Here is a 22,743-nt window from a genome sequence, read left to right as displayed (position 1 = left end):
TAATTCCTTCCTGACTCCAAGAATTGGCAATCGGATTATTCCCTGGATCAACATCCTTCCCATGTATACTTATTTGGTATATCCCTGTATACCTTTCCCATCTAAAAAGATGTCCAACCTTTTTTTGAACAAATCTATTGTATCTGCCATCACAGTCTCTATGGGTAATGAATTCCACATTTTAACTGCCCTTACTGTAAAGAACCGTTTCCTTTGTTGCTGGTGAAATTTCCTTTCCTCCAACCTCAAGGGATGGCCCCGAGTCCTTTGTACTGCCTGTGGGAGGAATAGTTCTTTTGAAAGCTCCTTGTATTGTCCCTGAATATATTTGTATATAGTTATCATATCCCCTCTTAGACGCCTCTTTTCTAATGTAAATAAATCTAATTTAGCTAGCCTCTCCTCATAAGTTAGAATGTCCATCCCCTTAATTAATTTGGTGGCTCTTCTCTGCACTCTCTCTAGTTCCATAATGTCTTTTCTTAGGATTGGTGCCCAAAATTGTACTCCATATTCAAGGTGTGGTCTTACTAATGCTTTGTAAAGGGGCATAATTATGTTTACTTCCCTTCTATCCATTTCCCGTTTGATGCAAGATAAGATCTTGTTTGCCTTTGCAGCTACTGCATGACATTGGGCACTATTGCTAAGCCTGCTGTCTACAAGCACTCCTAAATCCTTCTCCATCAAGGATTCCCCCAATATATCTCCATTTAATTTGTAAGTCGCCTTTTTATTCTTGCATCCCAAATGCATAACCTTACATTTATCTGTATTAAACCTCATTTGCCATTTACCTGCCCACGTTTCCAGTCTCTCCAAGTCCTTCTGAAGAGAAATTACATCCTGCTCTGATTCTATTACCTTACACAATTTAGTATCATCAGCAAAGATGGAGACTTTGCTCTCGATCCCAACCTCAAGGTCATTAATAAACAAGTTAAAAAGCAGGGGTCCCAGTACCGATCCTTGAGGTACTCAACTCACGACTTTAGCCCAACCTGAAAATGTTCCATTTATGACAACCCTCTGTTGTCTGTCCTTTAACCAGTTTTCAATCCAGGTGCATATATTATTACTGAGTCCAATTTTCTTTATTTTGTACACCAACCTCTTGTGTGAAACCGTATTAGAAGCTGCCGGTGCGGCTGGGACAGCAGAGACTATTCCAGACCGGGACACCCCCCCCCCCCCTTTCCTAACCCGAATGGGACCTTCCTCTGACCTCTAAAGCTCCACCAGACACCCAGCAGTATTATAATAATCTGTCTTCTGTTTCCTGCTATCGCAACATGACTCCTCCTCCTCATCGTTGACCCCTCTATTCCTCCCCCCCCGCCCCCCCCCGCCGGCCCGGGGGGGCAGCTACAGTCACACATGGGCCGCCTCGCTGTCCTCCCTGCCCTGATCCCCGGCACTGAGGGGCAACACAACCTGTGCCCATCCCTCCTCCTACCACACTGATAAATCCACATTGAGGGAGCTATAGACAGCGCGCAGTCCTGCCTGCTCTGCCGCCGTGATCTGAGGTGCAGGGGGCGAGGGGAGGTGTAGGGGATGATGTGAGGAGGTGAAGGGGGATGATGTGAGGAGGTGAAGGGGGGTGATGTGAGGAGGTGAAGGGGGGTGATGTGAGGAGGTGCAGGGGTGATGTGAGGAGGTGCAGGGGGGTGATGTGAGGTATGGAGGTGTAGGGGGGTGATGTGAGGTGCAGGGGGTGATGTGAGGAGAGGAGGTGTAGTGGGGTGATGTGAGGTGTAGGGGGGTGATGTGAGGTGCAGGGGGATATGTGAGGTGCAGGGGGATATGCGAGGTGCAGGGGCATATGTGAGGTGCAGGGGCATATGCGAGGTGCAGGGGCATATGCGAGGTGCAGGGGCATATGCAAGGTGCAGGGGCATATGCGAGGTGCAGGGGCATATGCGAGGTGCAGGGGCATATGCGTGGTGCAGGGGCATATGTGAGGTGCAGGGGCATATGCGAGGTGCAGGGGCATTTGCGCGGTGCAGGGGCATATGCGAGGTGCAGGGGCATATGCGAGGTGCAGGGGCATATGCGAGGTGCAGGGGCATATGTGAGGTGCAGGGGGGTTGCGCATACATCACACACACTGTCACACATGCACGCACACAGAGTCACACGCACACACACAGTCACATGCACACACACACACGAGGAATTCACGCTTGGTGCAAATAGCAAATACACGAGATGTGTACCAAGCACGCACGTTCTAAGTCCAAATTTATTTGCGTTTTGTCAATGAAATTGTATTTTGATTTTTAATTAAAACATCACAAACACAATTTCTGTGACAAAAGTCAAAGAAGTTTCACTTACTATGCACGTGAACAGCACACACAGCTTTTTTTTTTTCATTTCTTTCGTGCACAAAAATGCTGTTAGACATACAGGTGTACTGTAAATGATTTGTGCTAAAAAAAAAAAAAGAATGTTCCACCCAAAAAGTAGGAAGTGTGTCAAAATAATCCGCTAAATTCAATTTAGCATAAATTTGACAGTCTGTTTATATTGTTAGTGCAGAAATATGTTTCAACCAAAAATGTATTTGATGCAGCACAGATGTTTTATTATATACTCTAGGTAAAAAAAAGTATTATCTTCACAACATGACTATTATAAATAATACCATATGTGGATAACTTTATGAAATAAAAGGGCATGCTGTGTGTTTCATGGAAACACTAGCGCAATTCTGGGGCAAAAACATTGCTCTAGAAGTATCAAAGAAAAACACACACTGGGGCTGTGTCACAAACATCTTTTTGTGCACAGGGACATCTCATTTCAAATTGTTCTTGTGTGCACCCTCAGTACTAACCTAAAATGTCTCAATCTGCGCCATCAGCGTCCAAATTTTTTTTTTCTTTTTTGGGGGGCTCAGAAATGGATTGCACTAGGCTTAGAGATGTTAATGGTGTATACTAACAACATACATTTTTTTGTGCACGAAAATCATCTGCCATGTTCAACTTGCCATAAACCCTAAATAGAAAGTCATTAGTGTTAATTAAGTTGCTGTGTAGCAACCTCAAAATTAGCTGAAGCAGCAGCGATGTTTCATTATATAGGTTAACGAAATGTATTATGTTCACATTGTGGCTATTATAAATAATATGACACAAGTAATTTTTCTTTACTAATACTAGTTATAAATAAAATATACACCTGATTACGTGTTAATTTGACATGATACGATGTATCAAAAATCATTTCAAACAACAAATCATGTGTCATACACATGTAGCAAATGTAAGGCTAAGGCCCCGCTGCCTCAGACCACGCGCCCGCACTGCTGACAGGCAACGCGCGGAGAGGCACTTGACCGCTATATGCGGTCTGTAGGGAGCGGGGTGGGAGCGGGAGGGGGGGGGCGTGGTTTGGCGGTCAAAAACTTTGCCAGGTCTGAGAGATGAGACCGTGGTGCCGTGGTGCCGTCCTCATCCCCTCCCCCCACCCCACACACAACACATACATACATATACCACATACACTTTTCCCCCGCAGCTCTTCTCCATGCTCCCCTCCCAAGCCGCCTCCCTTCTGTAGCTCCTTCCCTCCCCTCCTTCCCTCATTGGCTGACTGCCGCACCACGTGACGCGTCAGAGCTACAAATCACTAGGAGCTTGCACCATCGGCCGGATGACGCGTCACAGCACGCAGTCAGCCACGTCGGAAGGAGCCAGCGGGGACCTCCAGACTGGAGGAAAGGGGCTGGTGGCCCGCGACCGCGCTTGCCGTCGGACGCAGCGGGACCAAAGCCTAATTGATGGACAAGGGCAAATGGATTTCAATAATAAATAATTTATTATGCTAGAAAACACACAACTTTTCGGCCTGTTGGCCTTTCTCAAGTGAAATGCCACCCCACTTGAGAAAGGCCAGCAGATCGAAACGTTGGCATAATAAATTCTTTATTATTGAAATCTGTGTGCCCTTGTCCATCTATTACATTGGATATATTGGAGGTTATGCAGATCTTCCCTGGGACTAAGGAGCACCAGTAAATGTATCAGAACTTACTTTGTATTTTTGGTGTGCAGCAAACATACACAAGTTTTATACACATGTAGCAGATATGATTGCCACAGTTTATGCATTGAAGCAATGGCTAAGGCGATAACATGCATTATTTAACACATTATTTTCTGGGTTGTTTTCGGTGTAATAATGTCTGCTACAGTATATCTGCATGTGCAGTATGAAGTTTTTATACATGCGATGCACATTTTATAATGGCTTGTATTAATTTTTAGCACTGAGATCTTAGTATATTGGCCCCATTGATTTCAGTGTGATTTGTTTTATTTATTACATCTGATGCATTTTTGGTAGCCCCAGAATGTCACCACCTTTTCCCTGATATATGTACATATGGACCAATGTAGCCTAAATGGTTTGGGGATTTTTGTTCTTTTTGGGACAACTACAGTATGAGGAAGTGACATTGGGGGCTATGTATTAGCCTCCCGGCACATATGAACATGTACCATATTTATAAAAAAAAAAAAATGCCATTGAATCATTTAGGACTTTATTTTTTTTAATAAATCTAGTGCAATTTTTTTGTTTCAGTTTTGTCATAGTTTTCCAGGCGGGAGATTTTGACACAAACCCCCCATTATCGTTTTGCCATTTAGATATTAAACTGAGTTAAAATTATACTGCAAACTATATGAAAGCAAACACTTATTTTCTACAGTTAATTGATAGAATCCATAGCAAGTCAATAAATCCTACAGTAAGCTATTAAAAGAAACAAAGCTGCAAAAGTCAGGGAAATTTACTAAAGCTGTAAAAATGGCATTGCTGGACAACTGATTTGTAATATGGCATTCTCGTGGTATACAGGCTCCAGCTATTTTAGCACCTTAGTAAATCTTAGAGGGCAGCTAGACATGGGTTTACTAAGGGGTTACAAACACACACACAGCTCCTGTAAGCTGATAACCCAAACCTACCACATCATATATATTGTGTCAAAAGGAGTGCTAAGCTATGAGAGCTGTTTGCAGGTACAGCAGTGTTAGGACCTACAGAGGGGCCATACCATGTCGTGATTTTAGGATTAAAGTACTTTGGCCAAAGTACTGAACTAAATTACCCTTGCTTATGAGAAGATAAAGGGCGAACTCGCCCGAAACGCATGGGAGGAGGCCTTCCAGTCATGTTCCCTAGTATCCGTTTTATGTAGCTTTAATAAATAGTTTTTACCCCAACCTAGTGAGTCTGATATCTACAGGAGCTGCGCCGGCATCGATCTTCTATTCTGCTTATGAGAAGATAAACAGATAAGTATTTAACTATATAATATGTCAAGTTGGATGTAGCAGTAGGGCATTTTGTATTTTGTTACTAAGGGGTTAGTATGGTAAAATGTAAGATTTTAACATATAATATAGTTTTTATCACTTACCGTACTCCAGGTTGCCTAGTGTTATCTTAAAAAAGTATATATGTGCCATTATATTCATATTCAAGATGGGCCTCACGTAAGCCTGGGTAGGTGATAGAAAGCTATTGTAATTTTTGGTGGTACAGCTGCGGCCGCCTTTATCCTAATGCGGCCGTAGCGGCGCAACTCTGATAACCGCGGGCAGATGCAGTAGATATATTTTTTTTTCCGGAATATGTTCCGGTATTTTAGCGCTTGTAATATTAGGATATTCTTAGCGCTGTCTGCAATACTGCAATCCCCGTCTAAAAACTCAGGTGGGCGTTCGCGAGCTGTTGTCTTCAAAGTCTAATACTGTAGCAGTTCAACCTACATCAGTACACAGTCTACGTGTGCGCGCGCAGTAATTCTAAATTTGCATATTTATACATGCATGTTCAGTACAGTGCTGTTCTGTATGTCTCATTTGTACATTGTCAAAATGCATAGGCGTGTACTGTAACAGTATCACATTTTGGTGTATACAGCGCTCTCCCCTCGCTCGCCCCTGCACACAGGCTAATTTACTGCACTGCAGTATTTCAACATCTTATCTTATCTACAGTACAGTACACCTTTCCCAAAGCATTCCTTTGAATGGGTGTCTTTCTGGTTTCAATCACATTCCTGTCATCACATTCCTGCGACACTGTGCGTTTGACTGCACATGATTGATTTGTGTGATTTTTATGTATTTGGGGGGGTGGGGATCAAATTATTATGATAACCTGCCTGTTGAAAATATGTCATGTCTTTGAACTACAGTACAGCTAATCCTTCATGCAGCTTTACCCCCCTCCCCCTCGCACACACACACAAGGCTCGCTCAAGGATTTCAACCTCTTATCGACACCTCTCTCAGACCATTCATTTTCAAAAGCTTGTCTTTGTGCTTTTCAACCTCACTCAGACCATTCGTTAATTTTCCTATTGTTGGATTTCCCTTATGTTAATCTGATTATGTAACCAATTATTAAAAAGGTAACCAATTATTAAAACTGTATGTCTTCTTGAAGAATCCCCCCCACACACATTCACAGTGAATTTAAAGTTCAAAGAAATAAAATCTTAATGTAATTAAATATGTATTTTATTTTATTAGGAAAGAAAAATACAAATAATCATTGAGAGAAGGGGGGGTTGTGTGAATCATGACTGTAGATACACTATTGAAGTATGCAGAAGAGAAATAACAAAATATTACAGCACAGTTGAAAATTGAGGGCCGGTGGATAATCATGAATAATGCACATTGATAATAATAAAAACAGTAATACTCATTTTCCGTCTTTATCTTCTTCCTCATTCTGTGTAGTTCATTGAGAGAGGGGAGGTTTTGTGTAAATCATGACTGCAGTATAGATACACTTAACAGTACATACAGTTCACAAAATGTACACATGATACCCCCCCCCCACTGTCCATTCTTTTTTCTCTGAAAAGACAAGAAAATAAAAAAATAGTGCAGTTATGTGCATACTGTATTATGGCATTGTGTACTACTACTCCATATTGTACTACAGTATGCAGATAGTACTGTCAAACTAGTCTATACTGTAACTACTGTATACTGTAACTACTGTTAAATACTTTGTAACCAGATGGCTAGTGCTTCTCTCTCAGGAAAGAAAAAATCTGTGCCATACTTACCTGTATTATACAGTACTGTACTTGGTGTGCCTGTACTTACCATACTACAGTACAGTACTATACCATACTACGTTCCTGATGCTTGCCCATTACGCTCGATCACAATGGGCAACACAGTCGCAATATGGTCAATATATTTATTGCATCGTTCCACGGTGAGTACATAGTTCCAAAATCTCATTATGCCTTGCGCCAACTCATCCTTTTTGGGGGTTTCACGACTTTTCAGATATGATCCTTCAGCTGATGCCAGACCATTTCGATACGATTGAAGTCTGGCGATCTGTCATTGGAGGGGGGAAAAAAGGACAATTAGTTAAAGAGATACACAGTAAAAACAGTGGGGAAAAATGAGACACGGTTACCGCACTTACTCCGCTGGCATCTTCACCCAGTTGATACCGCGCTCTAGAATATGCGCTGTTGACGCGGTGTGCTTTCGATTGTTGTCCTGGTAGAAACGGTGACCATCCGGGAACTCACGTGTGATGTATTCCACAATCTCAGGCACAATTTGCTCCTGGAAAAAAGCTTTATTCATGATTCCAATAACAAGAAAAGAAAAGTGCTCAAAAAATTTCACACTAGTACAGTACAGTGCATAAGGCAAAAGTGTGTGACTTATTTTACCTTCAAAGATGACAATGCATCCTGGTCCACGCCTACAGAGGCACCCCACACATGCATCTTCACTGGGTGTTTTGGACGCGGCTTCATAGATATGCGACCTTTTTTGTGGAATGCAAAGGTGGCAAATCTCTCCAGCAATACAGTAGACTCGTCAGTAAAGATGCAATCCTGGAAAGTTTCTCCACTGTCGATCCATGCCTGGGCCTAGACCACTCTCTTGATCTTGTTAACGTTCCTTATCATAGGATACGCTCTGTAATGACAAGGAATAATGTTATAGGTACAGCACAGTTTCTTAAACAACACTTCTGTAGTGTCCAGTACTAACCTCACACGTCCATATTTCCATCCAATTCTGCGTCTCATCTTCTTTATGCTGGTCTCGGATACAGTAAGATTGTGATTTTGCAGCAGAGTGTCTTTGACCCTTAAGGCATTCTTCTCATCATTCTCTTCACTTATTTTGTCGACCAGAAGAGTTGTCTCCCTACAGTGTACAGAAAAACAACAATCCGGTAAGTTACAGTGCAGTAGGCCACAAGTACAGCAGATCATTTACAGTAAACAATAATAGATAGATATACTGTATTATATAATAATATAAATAAACAGAAATAACCATAATATTAGATAGATCTATACTATATAGTTATATTAATATGCAGCAATATAAACAATAATAGCTATATATACTGTATTATATAGTAATATAAATAAACAGAAATAACTATAATATTAGATAGATCTATACTATATAGTTATATTAATATGCAGCAATATAAACAATAATAGATAGATATACTGTATTATATAGTTATATAAATATACTTACACGTTAGTTACCGTTGGTGTCCTCGTGCGTTGTTTGGTCTTACCGTGTGCATGATAGCACACAGTGGTTGTTGGTACAACGAGGCCAGAAGCATCTAACCAGCGTTGGATATCTGCAATTCGTTGTCCGCTCGTGTACATCTCCTTAATTCTCATGCTGAGATCCTTTGAAATCTTTTTAACAGGCATTGATGTGAGTAGAAAGAAATACAAGCACAAGAATGTATCTTCGATGTTTAGTCGATGTGTATTCAATGTGCAGTGAATCCACAAAATGGATGGTGTGTTTATACGTTAATGACTCACATTAGAGTACGCCCACTTTTAGCATCTGTACCTCGTCGCCATGCATAAAAGGTTACACACTTTGCATAGCCCACCACTCGATGATCTGTATCTGAACTTTCCCTTGTCCAGATACTGCAGTGTGCCATCTGCTTCCATGGATAAACCCCGATTCTATGGACGCAGGAACCCACTCGCCTCTGCCGTGCCTGTCACGCAGAAAAAGCGAAAGGCAGGAGACATTTCCAAGCAAAGGCCAAAGCGAAAGGCTAAGGCTAATAAAGAAAATCTTCTGCTGACCCCAAAGGCTAAGGGTTTTAATACACATAAGCCTTATTATGTCAAGAAGAAATTCGGTGATGTACAGTGGCGACACAGTTTATCGCACTGCGGCCAGATCCGCAAGCCGGGAGATTTCCCGGCTTGCTAGTGGCCGCCCCTCGGCGTGCCGCGCGTCATAGACGCGCGGTCACGCGTCTTCGGGAGCGTGCGCCCCCTGCACGCGCGTCCAGGGCTCCCCGAGGGAGCCCTGGTGTCCCGCGATCGCGGGACGGCGGCAGGGGGTTCCGGGGGACCCGGCGGACCCGGCAGCGGTAGGGAGAGCGCCCCGATCGGAGGGCGCTCTTCCGCTGCTTCGGCGCGCGCCCGTCACTCTCGGGCGCGCGCCAGGCTACTGCTGCGGCCAAGAACGGGCAAATGCTCGAATAAACTTGGCCGCAATTGTACACTCAAAGCAAAACAAATGGCATCCAACCCATCGAACCCGCAGGCCACTTCCTCGATTATGCTTCGACGACTCTGCTCTCACGGAAATCCACAGCCCATCTTCTCCACTACTCGTTCACGATGCTGCCGCTGCTCTCCCAGAAATCCACAGTCCATCTTCTCCACTACTCGTTCACGATGCTGCCGCTGCTCTCACGGAAATCCACAGCCCATCTTCTCCACTACTCGTTCACGATGCTGCCGCTGCTCTCCCGGAAATCCACAGTCCATCTTCTCCACTACTCGTTCACGACGTTGCCGCTGCTCTCCCGGAAATCCAAGGGTCACTTTCTCCATTACGATTAGACGACTCTGTATACAAGCAATGGATGTCAGGTAAGGGATAGAATCTGTCCTCCTCAAGCTAGAAATTGTGATTCACAGGCATATTCCCCCGTGTCCCGTGCTCCTCAAACCGGAAGTGACGTCACCGGATGTTACGTCACAGGTGGGCGGGACTTTCGGGCGAAGATCCTGGACAATCTAACAAGAGGAGTGCTGAGTGCTGAGGCTCTGGAGCAGTAGTAGGAAGGATCTTTGCCCGAATGTGCCGCCCAACATCCGGTGACGTAATTTCCGGTTTGAGGAGCACGAGAAATGGGGGAATACGCCGGTGAATCACACTTGCCAGCTTGAGGAGGACAGATTCTATCCCTTACCTGACATCCATTGCTTGCATACAGCAGCCATCCTGTGATTAGCGCTTTGGTTTTACTCCACTGGATTGGCGTTCTCTGAGCTCTTCGTCCATTCATTTTTATTGTTTTAGAGTTGTTTTAAACTAACTTTTACTTTCAGCTTTGCTCTTGTGTGTCTCATGTTAGTCTTGTTTGTATTGTATTGTTTTGTAGGTCTATGTCAGAGTGATTTTTGTTAGCTGTGTTGCACTATATCTTGTTCCTTTCTCGTTTCATGTCATACTCCAAATGGATGAAGTCACATCTGATCACCTTAAGATTGAGGAATTGTAAGTCACCTCTTTTGGACATATATCCTTCTGTCTGGAATTCCCAGGACTATCACCTAATTGGACTCACTAGGCGCCGGTATCTCTTTTGTTTTTGTATCTCTGTCAGATTGTACTATCAGGTTCCACCAGGCAGCCTAATACCCCATTAGGGGGTTTACCCTCATCTAGGGCCCATTATCTACAATTGGTTCTTTAGCGCTATTTCTACATCACCTTTTTTCCGCTTGACTGTGCATTGATATTGATATTTCAAAAACAGAATAAAATACGGCAACATTACTCACCATAGACTTTGCCAGTCAGCTGGCGCCGAGCCACTGCCAGTCCCGTATTCTTGATTATACACCTAGTTGACAGGTAACAATGGGACTACTACACCTGTAGCTGATGAGGCTGAAAATCGCTTTGGTACATGCAAGCTTGCTGGAATCTGTACGCGAAATCCGGCTCAGGCTGCAGGTATCCGGGCGGGGACAGACAGCAAGGGTTGCCGGTCACCAGGTTTACACTGACGGTCGGACCGTTATTGGAAGCCGGTGCTGGCGCTGGTGCATTGCTTGCCTGCGACTGACGTTTCTTAGTTGGTTTTAACATGACCTTTCACCTTTTGAAGTCTCCATGATCAAAGATACGGGAAAAATCTGGTGCTACACACCAATACCCTCCTTTAACACCGTGTGCGGGATCAATACGAAAAAAACACGGATCAATACATAATTGTTTCCTTATTGCACACTTCCACACATGAGCATCTGGTGAAAATTTGTAAAAGTCATAGTTTTCGATAAAATACTGATAAATTTGACCAACTGTTGCCATCTTATCATCTGTTGCATTAATCGCGGCCCATATTAAATAAGCGTTCGTTCTGTTGGGTTTTTGGAACACGGACTGCAGTTGTGCACTCATCTCGGAACTCTCAGGACAATCGAACACCAGACACTGCGCATTTAGTTTTAATATGAAAAGCCTAAATTGATACATTATTGTAACTTCTTCAGTACCAAGGTCAATTTACAATGGACCACTGTGGTATTTTTTTAAATACCTGCAAGTCAACACATTACTGAAGCGCATGCGCATTACAATTCATGAATATCTGCCACCTGGCGGATACGCGAATAATTGAAACCAATTAAATCCGAACCATTATCCATAAACACATCAATAAACACATCAACCGTGGGTGACTCCGGCATGAATGCAACATGAATGCGGCATGAACGCGGTGAAGGGTCGTGGCATTCGGAAAAAATCCCCGAAAAAATTCGGAGATGTCGGAGAATAAAAGGGGCCGCGGCTGTAGCCCAAAAATCGCTGGGTATTGTAGTTTAAAGAGTAGCATGTGAATGAGTAATTTGGTATTCATTTCTCATTTACATGCTAATTTGTGCCGCAATAGAAACTCTATTTTCTGTAGATTATCGCTGACAATATACCTTTAGTTAATAGGTCTATTTTTTTTTTAAATGGCGATATTTCCAAATATCAATTTTGTTTCAGTTATCAACCTTAGTGAATTATCCGCCAAAGTGCCTTGACATATGCATTAAGGAAATAAAAACTCATATGCAGAGACTGCAGTCTGACCAAGTGAAATATAAAGCCTGATTTGTATCGTATGAAACTGCCAGTTTACCAAGCTAATACATGCCAACAAATAGCCTCTTTTAGGAAGTCACCATTCTCATGGCTATTTCCATCCAAGTCATTACCACTTCAATTTACCACTGACAAAACTCATCATCGGTATATATAGTAGGTGATATAGTGATATACCCTACGTTAGGGGTATGGGCACGTCCACACAGAGGTAGATAGTCGCAGTGGACAGATATGAGGCCCAGAGACAGATATCAGTGCGTATCAGTAGTTATTCAAAACAGTAAACTGGTAGTGCCTGTTAACATGTGAAACTCCAAGTCGTGGAGTGACATAGATAGGTTAAGGCACCTAAAGCAGCATGACTGTCTCCCCTTAATGCTCGTAGGGCTACCGCAGTGTTCTCCCGGGAGGGCATATACAAACATAAGCACAGGTGAGTTGTCACTGTGAGTATATGTGCAGCCCAACACTCGGTTAGTCACAGGTGTATCAATTATACCGTGACAATACACAGATAGTGCCTGTTCCAATATATAGATCCGACAGTGAGGACATTAGGATGCCCTGCCTGCGTGTAGACAGTATGGGGAGCAGGATCAATAGCTGCTTACACTATGCACGATAGCGTGCCTGGTAACATAGGACATGTAGTCATGTGTGCGTCACTATAGTGTAGATAGCAAAACAGTGCACAAGTAGTGCCTGGTTAATGAGCCAAGTAGGTATCACAAGTTATAAGACATGTAGTCATGTGTGCGTCCCTATAGCAAAACAGTGCACAAGTAGTGCCTGTTAACATGAGCCAAGTAGGTATCACGGGATACACTCGTCCTTAATCCACGGGCAGACCTCTATGTGGGTGGCCGGGCACCAACAGCTAAAGACCGGGTGCTCAGATAGTAACAGCCAGAGGTGCGCTCGTGATAAAAACAATTATTGGCAAAGTGCTATGATCGCAAAGCCCCATTTCGGAGGCTGCTGGGGATAGGAAGCGCTTCGACCGTGAGCGCATGTCCCACCCCTCTGACGTGATGACGTCATCAATCGCCGACGTAGTATATATTGTATATATGTATATGATATTATGTTGTCTCAGATTTTCATCATTACCAATATGGCTTACGATATATTTCTCTGAGCTTCTGTGTTTATTATTGTTATTATTGTTGATAAATGCATTGCTTATACTTATGAATAATGTGAATGCATCAAAATATATATATAGATGTATCTTCAACACAATTCGTTATGTCCTCAGATCAGCTGTTTATACACCCAGTTGTTTTTATCATTCTACCGCATGTTTTTAAACTTGTATCTGCGGGGCATTTGTTCTGGGCAACCCCTTAGTATATAATTGCTTGCCGTTTCTCTATCTAGCGGGGATATGATACATTGCCATAACAACCTTGTGTTTTTACCCAGGTTGTTAGGTGCACACCTCCCGTTATGTCATTTCCGGTATCCAATCCAATTATGTCATTTCCGGTTTCCGTAAAATGTTGAGATATCCAATTTCCGGCAGGCAATATGATCTATAAGAAGGGTGGGCCCAGCACACTATCTCTACTCTCTGACGAAGCGCCGAACAGGCGTGAAACGCGTAAGAGCGAGACCCCACACCCCCCCTTTTTTCTCCTTGTCTGTCTGCACCATGATGCCGCAATAAATAAGTGTTTTTAACATCATTGCTGAATCCTGTCACATCCTTATCCTTGGCTGTGCTCCGCATCACCGCGCCTCGTGGAGAATACTGGACGAATTACCGCAGATGCACGCCCATCAGAAGAACACAGGAACATCAATGTGAGTTACCCACTTATTCATTGGGAGGTATTTAATAGGTGTTTTGTCTGCGTTTTTAGACCTTGTCCTCATTGACAGTGATGTGGTGGAGCTAATCACTCTCCATTCACACCACTTACCAGGACTTTACATATAGGTCTATACTACACGCCCACCTACATACCCGAGTACTCACTTTACTACAGTAGAGGCAACGTTTATTCTAACATTTGCCGTAAACTAGCCGGGTTACATTCTGGGTATGTGCTGGGTATGTGCTGGGTATGTTCTGGGCTAGTTTGAGGCACGTTTAAGGTATTTCTGCATTGACTAACGACCCATAGGATTAACACAGCAGGGATCCCTGGCAGTCCAATTCAGTTTGAATGGGACTGCCAGGGAATCCCTGCTGTTAATCTGATAGGCCATTTATCAATGCAGAAATGCTGGGGCTAGTTTAAGGAAAGTTTAAGGCATGTATTCAGAATGTACCTGGGTGTTTCCTGGTTTTTTTGGGGAATTGCCACTGGTTTTTGTTCGAATAAGAGTTGCCTCTACTGTATGAACTCACCTGTTTGATCTTTTTCTTCAATCAAGAAATGTACTGATTATTTTATAAACTTTCTACCTATGGTCATTAGAGCACTATTTACTGAACTTTGTTCAATTATCTATTGTCACGGTATAATTGATACACCTGTGACTAACCGAGTGTTGGGCTGCACATATACTCACAGTGACTACTCATCTGTGCTTTTGTTTGTATATGCCCTCCCGGGAGAACACTGCAGTAGCCCTACGAGCATTAAGGGGAGCCAGTTATGCTGCTTTAGGTGCCTTAACCTATCTATGTCACTCCACGACTTGGAGTTTCACATGTTAACAGGCACTACCAGTTTACTGTTTTGAATAACTACTGATACGCACTGATATCTGTCTCTGTGCCTCATATCTGTCCACTGTGACTATCTACCTCTGTGTGGACGTGGCCATACCCCTAACGTAGGGTATATCACTATATCACCTACTATATACCACGATGGGGTGTACACTGGCGACACACTTTATTCGAGCTCGGCTAGTCCCACGAATTCGGGTATACCCGGATGTATTGAGGTTTGTGACTGTTTTCTGCCCGAGTGCATTGAGGTATTTTCCAGGCAGGGATTGAAGCATTTTATTCCCGCTGGCTGCAATACTGCACAGTATATATATATATACTGCATTACAATTCATGAATTTATGCCATCTGGTAGACACGCGAAGCATTGCAGCCTATTAAATCCTAATCATTATCATTTAACAGATCAGCCGCCCATCAGCCAGGCATGAACCCAGGCTGGGAAGGCAAACGCAACGGGGCTTGTCAGAGGTGAGGAGCGGCGCATTCCTGGTATCTGCCAGGTACAAACTGGGTATTTGCTCGAATAAAGTGTGTCGGTGCAGTATACTGATCGGGACAGCTGTTTATATCAGCAGTAGTTCACCTAGGAGTTTAGATAGCACAGGGACTTCATCTCTGGATCACTCGTCCAATTTTAACTTTGCTGTATACTGGCTCAATAATCCTTACCATTGACACACAACGTTCCCCCATATTTTAATGTTTAGAGTTACGACTCAAATAAAGAAGACACAGTTTTATTATTCACTCACTCCTCTACATCAACACATGGTCTCTGGCTTACCTGTTCTACCTTACAGTGTATGAGTGCTCTCCTTGGGGTTCTTGTTCTCTTGTCGTTGCCATATTTGTATTATCCCCTGATAGCAGCACCTCCACTCCACGTTCATCCAGTCAGCAGTAGCGAGGGTTATCCTCCCCCTTCCACCCCCCTCCAGTTCGCTAATTTGAGACTAAACAAGAATAATAGCAAATTTTGACAAATTTGTAACGTTTTGCTAGAAATTTTGACTCCAAAATTTCTAGCAACATTTTTGTGTGTTTTGCAAACTTTTCAAACATTTGCTGAAACCTGCAGAGAAGCGGGTCTACACACTATTACCAATTCTTTATTTACAGTCTTACTGTACATTTCCATTTCTATTTGAAAAAAAAATGGAATTTGTTTCAGAAAGCCTCACCCCTTCCTATGTTTAATAGCATAAATCTTGCTTAAATCTTTCTAACACAAATTCCAAAGATCTTTGTCCCAAAGCATAATACATGTACATCTTTCTTTAAATCTGTCACAGGGCCACTACTTTTTTTATGCCGACTTGACCACTGGGTCTGTGTATCAAGGCAAAAGTTGTGTTGTTCATGAGCAAGATTGCTTTCTCCTGCAGCTCCTTGTCCCAGAATTGCACCATGCACAGGGCTGTACAGAGGCGACGGAGCTAAATCTTATTCTGCTGCCACCGCAATGCGCGAGAAGACGCGGCGTGCTTGTTTTTTTCCCCGCTGCGTGCCACGCGTCACTGATGCGCGGTCACGCGGTACAGGGTGCGTGCGCACGTGGCGCACATGCCCGGGGCTCCCCGAAGGTGGTGGCGGGGTAAGGAGGGATGTGGGAAGGCAGAGGGGGACCCGGGGGACCCGTTGGACCCGTAGAAGCGGAGACAGAGGTTGCGAGGGGAGAGGAACGACCGGGGAAGATCCGGCTGGCGCTCGGCCAAGTTCGGCTCCAGCCCGAAAACAGCCGCGGGACAAGACGGGCAAATGCAGCAATAAAGCTGGTCGCAGCAGTATGTATCACAGACATCATTTTGGCACAAAGTTGTTCTTTTTGTCTCAATTTGAGCTGAAATATAACTGCACCAAGCGACATCTATGTAGTAATCTTAGTTGCACACGTTTTGTGTATAACTGTGTCTGTCTGCAACGAGATGATGGATCTGTGGACCAAGTGGTCAGAGTTAGGGCGGAGTTACATTTGCATGTTGCTGCAGGTGTATGTATTAGGAAATGTGCAGCTTGCGTTACTTTTCGTGGCAGTTTTCTGCGTTGGTTTTCCCTGTCACCTTAAAGGTGGCGTCAGTAATTTTTTTTACCAAAGAATACGCCAATTGTCATGCACCAAATTCTAAAACAGTAAAGACATTTTGTTAGACGTATATATTTCTCAGACTGACAACAAATGCATTTTTTTATGCAAATACATCAGCGCTGACCTCTTTCTTGAATCATAGACCCCATTGATCCTCTGTGGGATTTTTCAAAATGAATCTAGCCATTTCATGCATTAAACATATCTGTGCTGCTATATTAGGGGCGACTGCACATGTGTTTTTCTTTATACAGTGGCTAGGTTACCACCACTCAGTGAATACAGCCTGAATGCAGAATACGGTTAAATCAGTAGCTTAGTGTGTCTGCCGTGTCCATGCCTTAGAAGCAGTTGAATCTGGTTTCAATCCCAGGTTCAGCTCTAACTATGACTTTTGGCAAGTCCCTTTATCTCTCGGTGCCTCAGGCAACCCAATTAGATTGCAAGCTCTCCAGGGCCGTGATTTATTGTGCCTCCAAAATTCTATGTGGCGTTGTGTACACGTTCAGTGCTATGTAAAAAAAATATTATCTATTTTCATACAACATTTGAATAATGCTACATTGGTGCTCACCAGTGGGACACCACTTCTCACAACCAGATTATTTCATAAATTATTTAAAAAATAAAAATCCTCAATGGAATGTATAAAAAAAGGGCTCAAGAACGGAAAACATTTGAACTCAAAATTATAATGTTCTTTGACACACAAAACAAGAGGAGTTAATGCTGATATGGTGTTTTTTTTACACACTACCAGTATTAGCTGATACCTTTTCTATCACCTAATACTGAAGTACTCCTTTAGTCTGCACTATCGATACTGGACTATCACGGCAATCTCTACTTAATTACAAACTATCGTATTTTTTTGTAATGTTTATCCCTGCCTCGCTATAAATGTTACCATTCAACCTCCTCTCTCCCTGCCTCTTCACCCCCCTGCCCACTGCTGATGGATGATTGGTCCTATTTCTCACTGCCCCTTTCATACATTCATTGCCCTGTCTCTTTATTTACTATTCTCTGTCATTCCTTTCCTACTCATCTACCTAAGGCATCAGACGTAATGCAGGTGCGCACGCGCAACGGAGCGCAAGGAGTCACGCGCGCCTGCCATCTGAGCGATCTGTGCACTCAGATGCACTCACGATGGGGAGGCGTGGCCGTGACGTCACGAGGCTGGTTCGTCCTCATTGGCTAAACCACTCACGTGACGCGGCCATCACACGAAAAAACAAAATAATTTGTCTTCTCAAAATCCTATCGCGCTTTCTTGCGCGTGCGGTCGTGCGCACTGTGACTGGCCTGATAGAGCTACTGTATTTTGTTCGCACCACGCGCGCCACCATATGCACTATGTCCACAGCTTTAGATGGCAGAATTGTTTTATCTTTTTTTACATCTGTGTTAAGCTTCTGGAATCTATGTAAATAACTAACGCTGACCTGAGGAAGAGGTGAGAACTCTCGAACGCTTGTCTAATAATATCCATTGTTTGCCCAAATAAAGAAGATATCACCTAATACTGAAGTACTCATGCAAGATTTCAAATTGTACAGTCTACAAACATAATTTGCAGCCACACTACTGCAAAACTTTTGATATGTCTCCTCATTTGTACTTTTATTAAATCCAGCAGAAGACAAGTATGTCACACACCTGGTCAGTTACAGCTATTTAGTGACAGCCACACTCATTAAAAAACGCTGGTTACTTTTTTGTTTTTGAGGCTATGAAAAGAGAACAAAATACACACTGTGACAGGCAGCAAATTGATGTGCATTAATTAGTTAAAGATACATTCACTCAAAAGAACAAAAATAAGATAGTATACAGTATATTCATATGTAATACATTTGTATACATGTTGCATGATTACAAATAAAAAAATAAAATGTTATATTGATGTAACACAACCATTGCACCTGATTTAAAAAGAATACAATTTTGAATTTGTTTCAACTTACCATGCTGAAAAACGTTCTTCCCAAATTATGGATATTGTTCTTTTTCTTGTTTCACACCAACCCTTTTTTTTTTTTAAATCAAATACTCTGCAATTAATGGTTTTGTAGAAAAAGTTACAATGAAAGTTTTACTGGGCTCATTCCTAGTCTGCTGTTCCGTAATCATTAACAAAAACATCTCTTATGTTTCCAGGAGAAACACCCCGCCCACCAACACAAGATGAGATGAAAGAAAACCTATTCAGGCTTTATACTGGCACTGTTAAACATTGCACAAAATGAGTAACAATGCTTTGAATATTTACTTTCCTGGCAAATGTCATTCTCTATACAATATTCAAAAGCTGAGCAAAGCACAGAGCATGTACAGTACTGTATATTAAAGGCACTCCTGTGCATTCATAAGACTCATGCAGGCTAATCAAACCAATCTCAAACGTTATAAAACTTCATAAAGTATTTAAGCTTTACGTATCAAGGCATGCAAGTTGTCACGTACAGTGTGGCACACCTGTGAGCATGTGACCTGCAAACAAGACAAGGGTTAATACACAGCTCAAAAAGCACTTGTATAATATTCGCAATAATAATTGTGATCAATCAGGGTACAAAAGAGATAAATAATACAATATTTACTAAGTAAGAAGAAGCGTGCATCATCACATGAAACGTGCGTTGGGGATGCGGACGACGTCACGATGGTGGCGTCCAGGGATATGGCGACGGCCTCTGGAATTGAAATATACGGCTTGTATTATGGATTATTCGGCTGCTATGCCATTCCATTTTGAATTATACATGCTGCTGTACTGATGTATGACTTTTCACATTATCTAGTAACTACTTAGCTAATTTAGCTGGTTCCACCACCTCTTTTTATACATAGAGGATAAATTCAGTATACAATGTGATGTTTGATTATTAGTGTGGATGTTCATGTTCCATGAGGTTACATGGATACTTACAGTATGCATGTGCTAATTACAGCGATCATACCCTAATACTACCAGGGTTTCTCTCTAGCACATCACTTTGTATTTACCCATACATACAGTGGTATTATATTTTCTAGTATCAGAGTGTGTGGGATATCTGTATGGGTAGGTCTTACAATTGATAGAAGATTGAGTAATTGCATCATCTTTCACCTACACTACCGACACACTTAATCCGAGCAGGGCTAGTTCCGCAAGCCGGGGGATGCACCGGCTTGCTAGCCCCACTCCCTCGGCGTGCCGCGCGTCACCGATGCGCGGTCACGCGTCATCGGGTGCCAGCGCCCCCTGCACGCGCGTCCAGGGCTCCCCGAGGGAGCCCTGGTGTCCCGCGATGTGGGGGACGGCGGCAGGGGGTTCCGGGGGACCCGGCAGCGAGAGGGAGAGCGCCCCGATCGGAGGGCGCTCTTCCGCTGCTTCGGCGCGCGCCCAGCACCCTCCGGCGCGCGCCAGGTTACTGCTGCGGCCGAGAACGGGCAAATGCTCGAATAAACTCGGCCGCAGCAGTATGCCAGGTTAGGCTCCTTGACAAAGTGCCCTAACGGTGTGAAACGCATAGAAGGGCCATTTTGGACATTGCTGTCCATTCTGTTTTGAACCAATAAAAGCCTATTTTTCATCTCACCTACCGGATATTTTTTCATTTGGATCATTGCCGTTTTGCTGTTGCTTTGGATACCTTCCCCTCCCTTCTCCACTTGTATTTTCCTGAGATCCACGGAGGGAGAGTAGGAGTTAACACAGCTGCTGCAGATGCTGCACATGCACAGGCGACAGGACTGACAGGATCAGCATATCAGCTAGAGCTTGAATCACCTTACAGTGCACTACATGGGTTGGGGGGGGCCTACACAGTCCCCACCTAAGTGCCAGGTGCTAACTCCACACTCATTTCCCTTATTCAACGGCACAGTAATTGGCTGATAAGACTCTATGGCAGCGCAACCCTAGAGCGCACAACAGAACAACATTCACCAAAGGCTCTGTGTTCTATTAGGGCTCGGGAATGGTGCCTCGGGCCGTGCTGAGCCGCGCTCCTGCTCTGCCTCGCCTGCTCAAGCTGGGGCCTTTTTGCGTCCTGGCAGGCGAGGCAGTGAGCGCGCTTTGGGGGTGGGGCGGAGGCGGGGCGGGAGGCGGGGCTAGTCCCTTGTTCCCATTGGATGGTTGCGGTCACGTGACCCCTCCTCCGCTCCCCTCAGCACCGAAATTCAAACCTGCCTGTCTCCTGCAAATTTGTGAGCCTCCGTATGCATGCGGAAGCGTGCGGAAGCGGCTGCTAAAGCCGCGCTGATCACAGATGCAGGGGATAAGTGCATCTGCTGAGCGCGGCTCAGCACGGCTCAGCACGGCCTGTTGTACCATGTCCCAGGCCTTACACTTTGTGTTCACCGGAGCACTACGCAAGGCACTATCCTACAGCTAGTCGCCACCCCTAGGAGGATGTTAACCTAGTTCACTATGTACTGTATATTATTCACTATGTTTATTGATGTTATTAAAGTTTTGTTATTTTATTCGAAGTCCTAGAGTGGACAAGTTGTGGATATGTCCACATATAGTAGCAGTGTGGTTTTTCTACACCCTCCCTTCCACAGAGTAATACTCTTATTGGACTATTAGTACTTGCTATTACCTTCCACAGTGAGTGCACCATAATTAATACACAGCTCTCTCGCTGGCCCACTTTTCACCTTCAGAAAGGTCCTTAAATGGACAATATCTTCCCTAAATCTGTCCCCATATACTATCTGTCATGAACAGCACACAAGTGAGCATGTGACTTAGAAATGCAACCAGGTTAATACAAACGGCTACTCTAGCCAACTCACCTTTATCCTCCGCAAAGTACTTTCAATTAGTTAATTGAAAGCTTGCAAGCACCACATTTTTGGATTTTAATCAATAAACATCGTTCTTGGTCACCACGTCCAGCGTTACCTTTTTTGGCTGTACAGTACACCAGCTTTTTCCTGTTTGGATCCTCCCCTGCTACATACTTAATGCTTGGGAGCATGCTTTGCAGGAACCTCTATTCGGACTGAAGATTGTGGAGGACCGTGAGTAATCTGGACTATACTATCCACATTATGCTGTTCATTATGCCAGTGGATTCTGCATCTTGTACATACCCTTGGGGCTGGCGCTGATAGCCCTTCACGAGGGACCCGTGACGGCCTCACTTTACCTGCACATGGTTAAGTTGAATTTTTTTACTGACAAGCTCACGATCATAATCACTTCCAACACTCACAAAGATTTGCTGATTCCACAAGATTCCTGCTTTACAGTGTTGTACACCACTTCTGTGGAATAATTATTGTTTTTCATACTGTGGTTTTTCACCCAAAAATCTACTTGCCCAACCAAAAAATCTACTCGCCACCTAGTCCTGTCCCCAACCCCGCCCCTGGTCCCGCCCCCAACCCTAGTCCCGCCCCCAACCCAGCTTTAAATAAAATATATAAATAAAATACATTTAATAAATTCCTAGTCAAAACAACATACGTTTTTGACGTAAATGTATTTATTGTATTACATTATACTACAATTAGTCCTTGTTACGTGTGTGTGTGTGTGTGTGTGTGTGTAAATGTCGGATCTAGAAATAAAAGCCCGGTGTGAATGACTAGTTTCCTGAACCCCTTAACCAGTGTCTGGATGTCTCCGCTTCACAATATCTAAAGCAGCAATCCCGCCTGGGATCTTACCTGATCCGCAGTCCCTCAATGTCCATGTACCCTCAATCCTGCAATGTTATACATTGAGGGATGTGTTCCCTACCTCTCTTCTGGGTTAGGGGGGGTTCCGATGT

General features: G+C 43.7%; 1 protein-coding gene across 3 annotated transcripts in view; it reads right to left on the bottom strand.

Moving 5' to 3' along the window:
• The window catches only part of LOC142496976 (uncharacterized), a 168,505-nt gene extending 149,412 nt beyond the window's left edge, over positions 1 to 19,093 (bottom strand). For all 3 annotated transcript variants that reach the window (XM_075604135.1, XM_075604145.1, XM_075604153.1), the window contains exon 1: positions 18,937 to 19,093. In XM_075604135.1, the coding sequence (XP_075460250.1) occupies positions 18,937 to 18,939 (3 nt within the window). In that variant the 5' untranslated portion in view covers positions 18,940 to 19,093. The remainder of the gene's footprint in view (positions 1 to 18,936) is intronic.
• Positions 19,094 to 22,743: the final 3,650 nt, after the last annotated feature.

Source organism: Ascaphus truei, chromosome 1 (assembly GCF_040206685.1).
Source record: "Ascaphus truei isolate aAscTru1 chromosome 1, aAscTru1.hap1, whole genome shotgun sequence".
NCBI lineage: Eukaryota > Metazoa > Chordata > Amphibia > Anura > Ascaphidae > Ascaphus > Ascaphus truei.
This window is presented reverse-complemented; position numbering and strand designations above follow the sequence as displayed.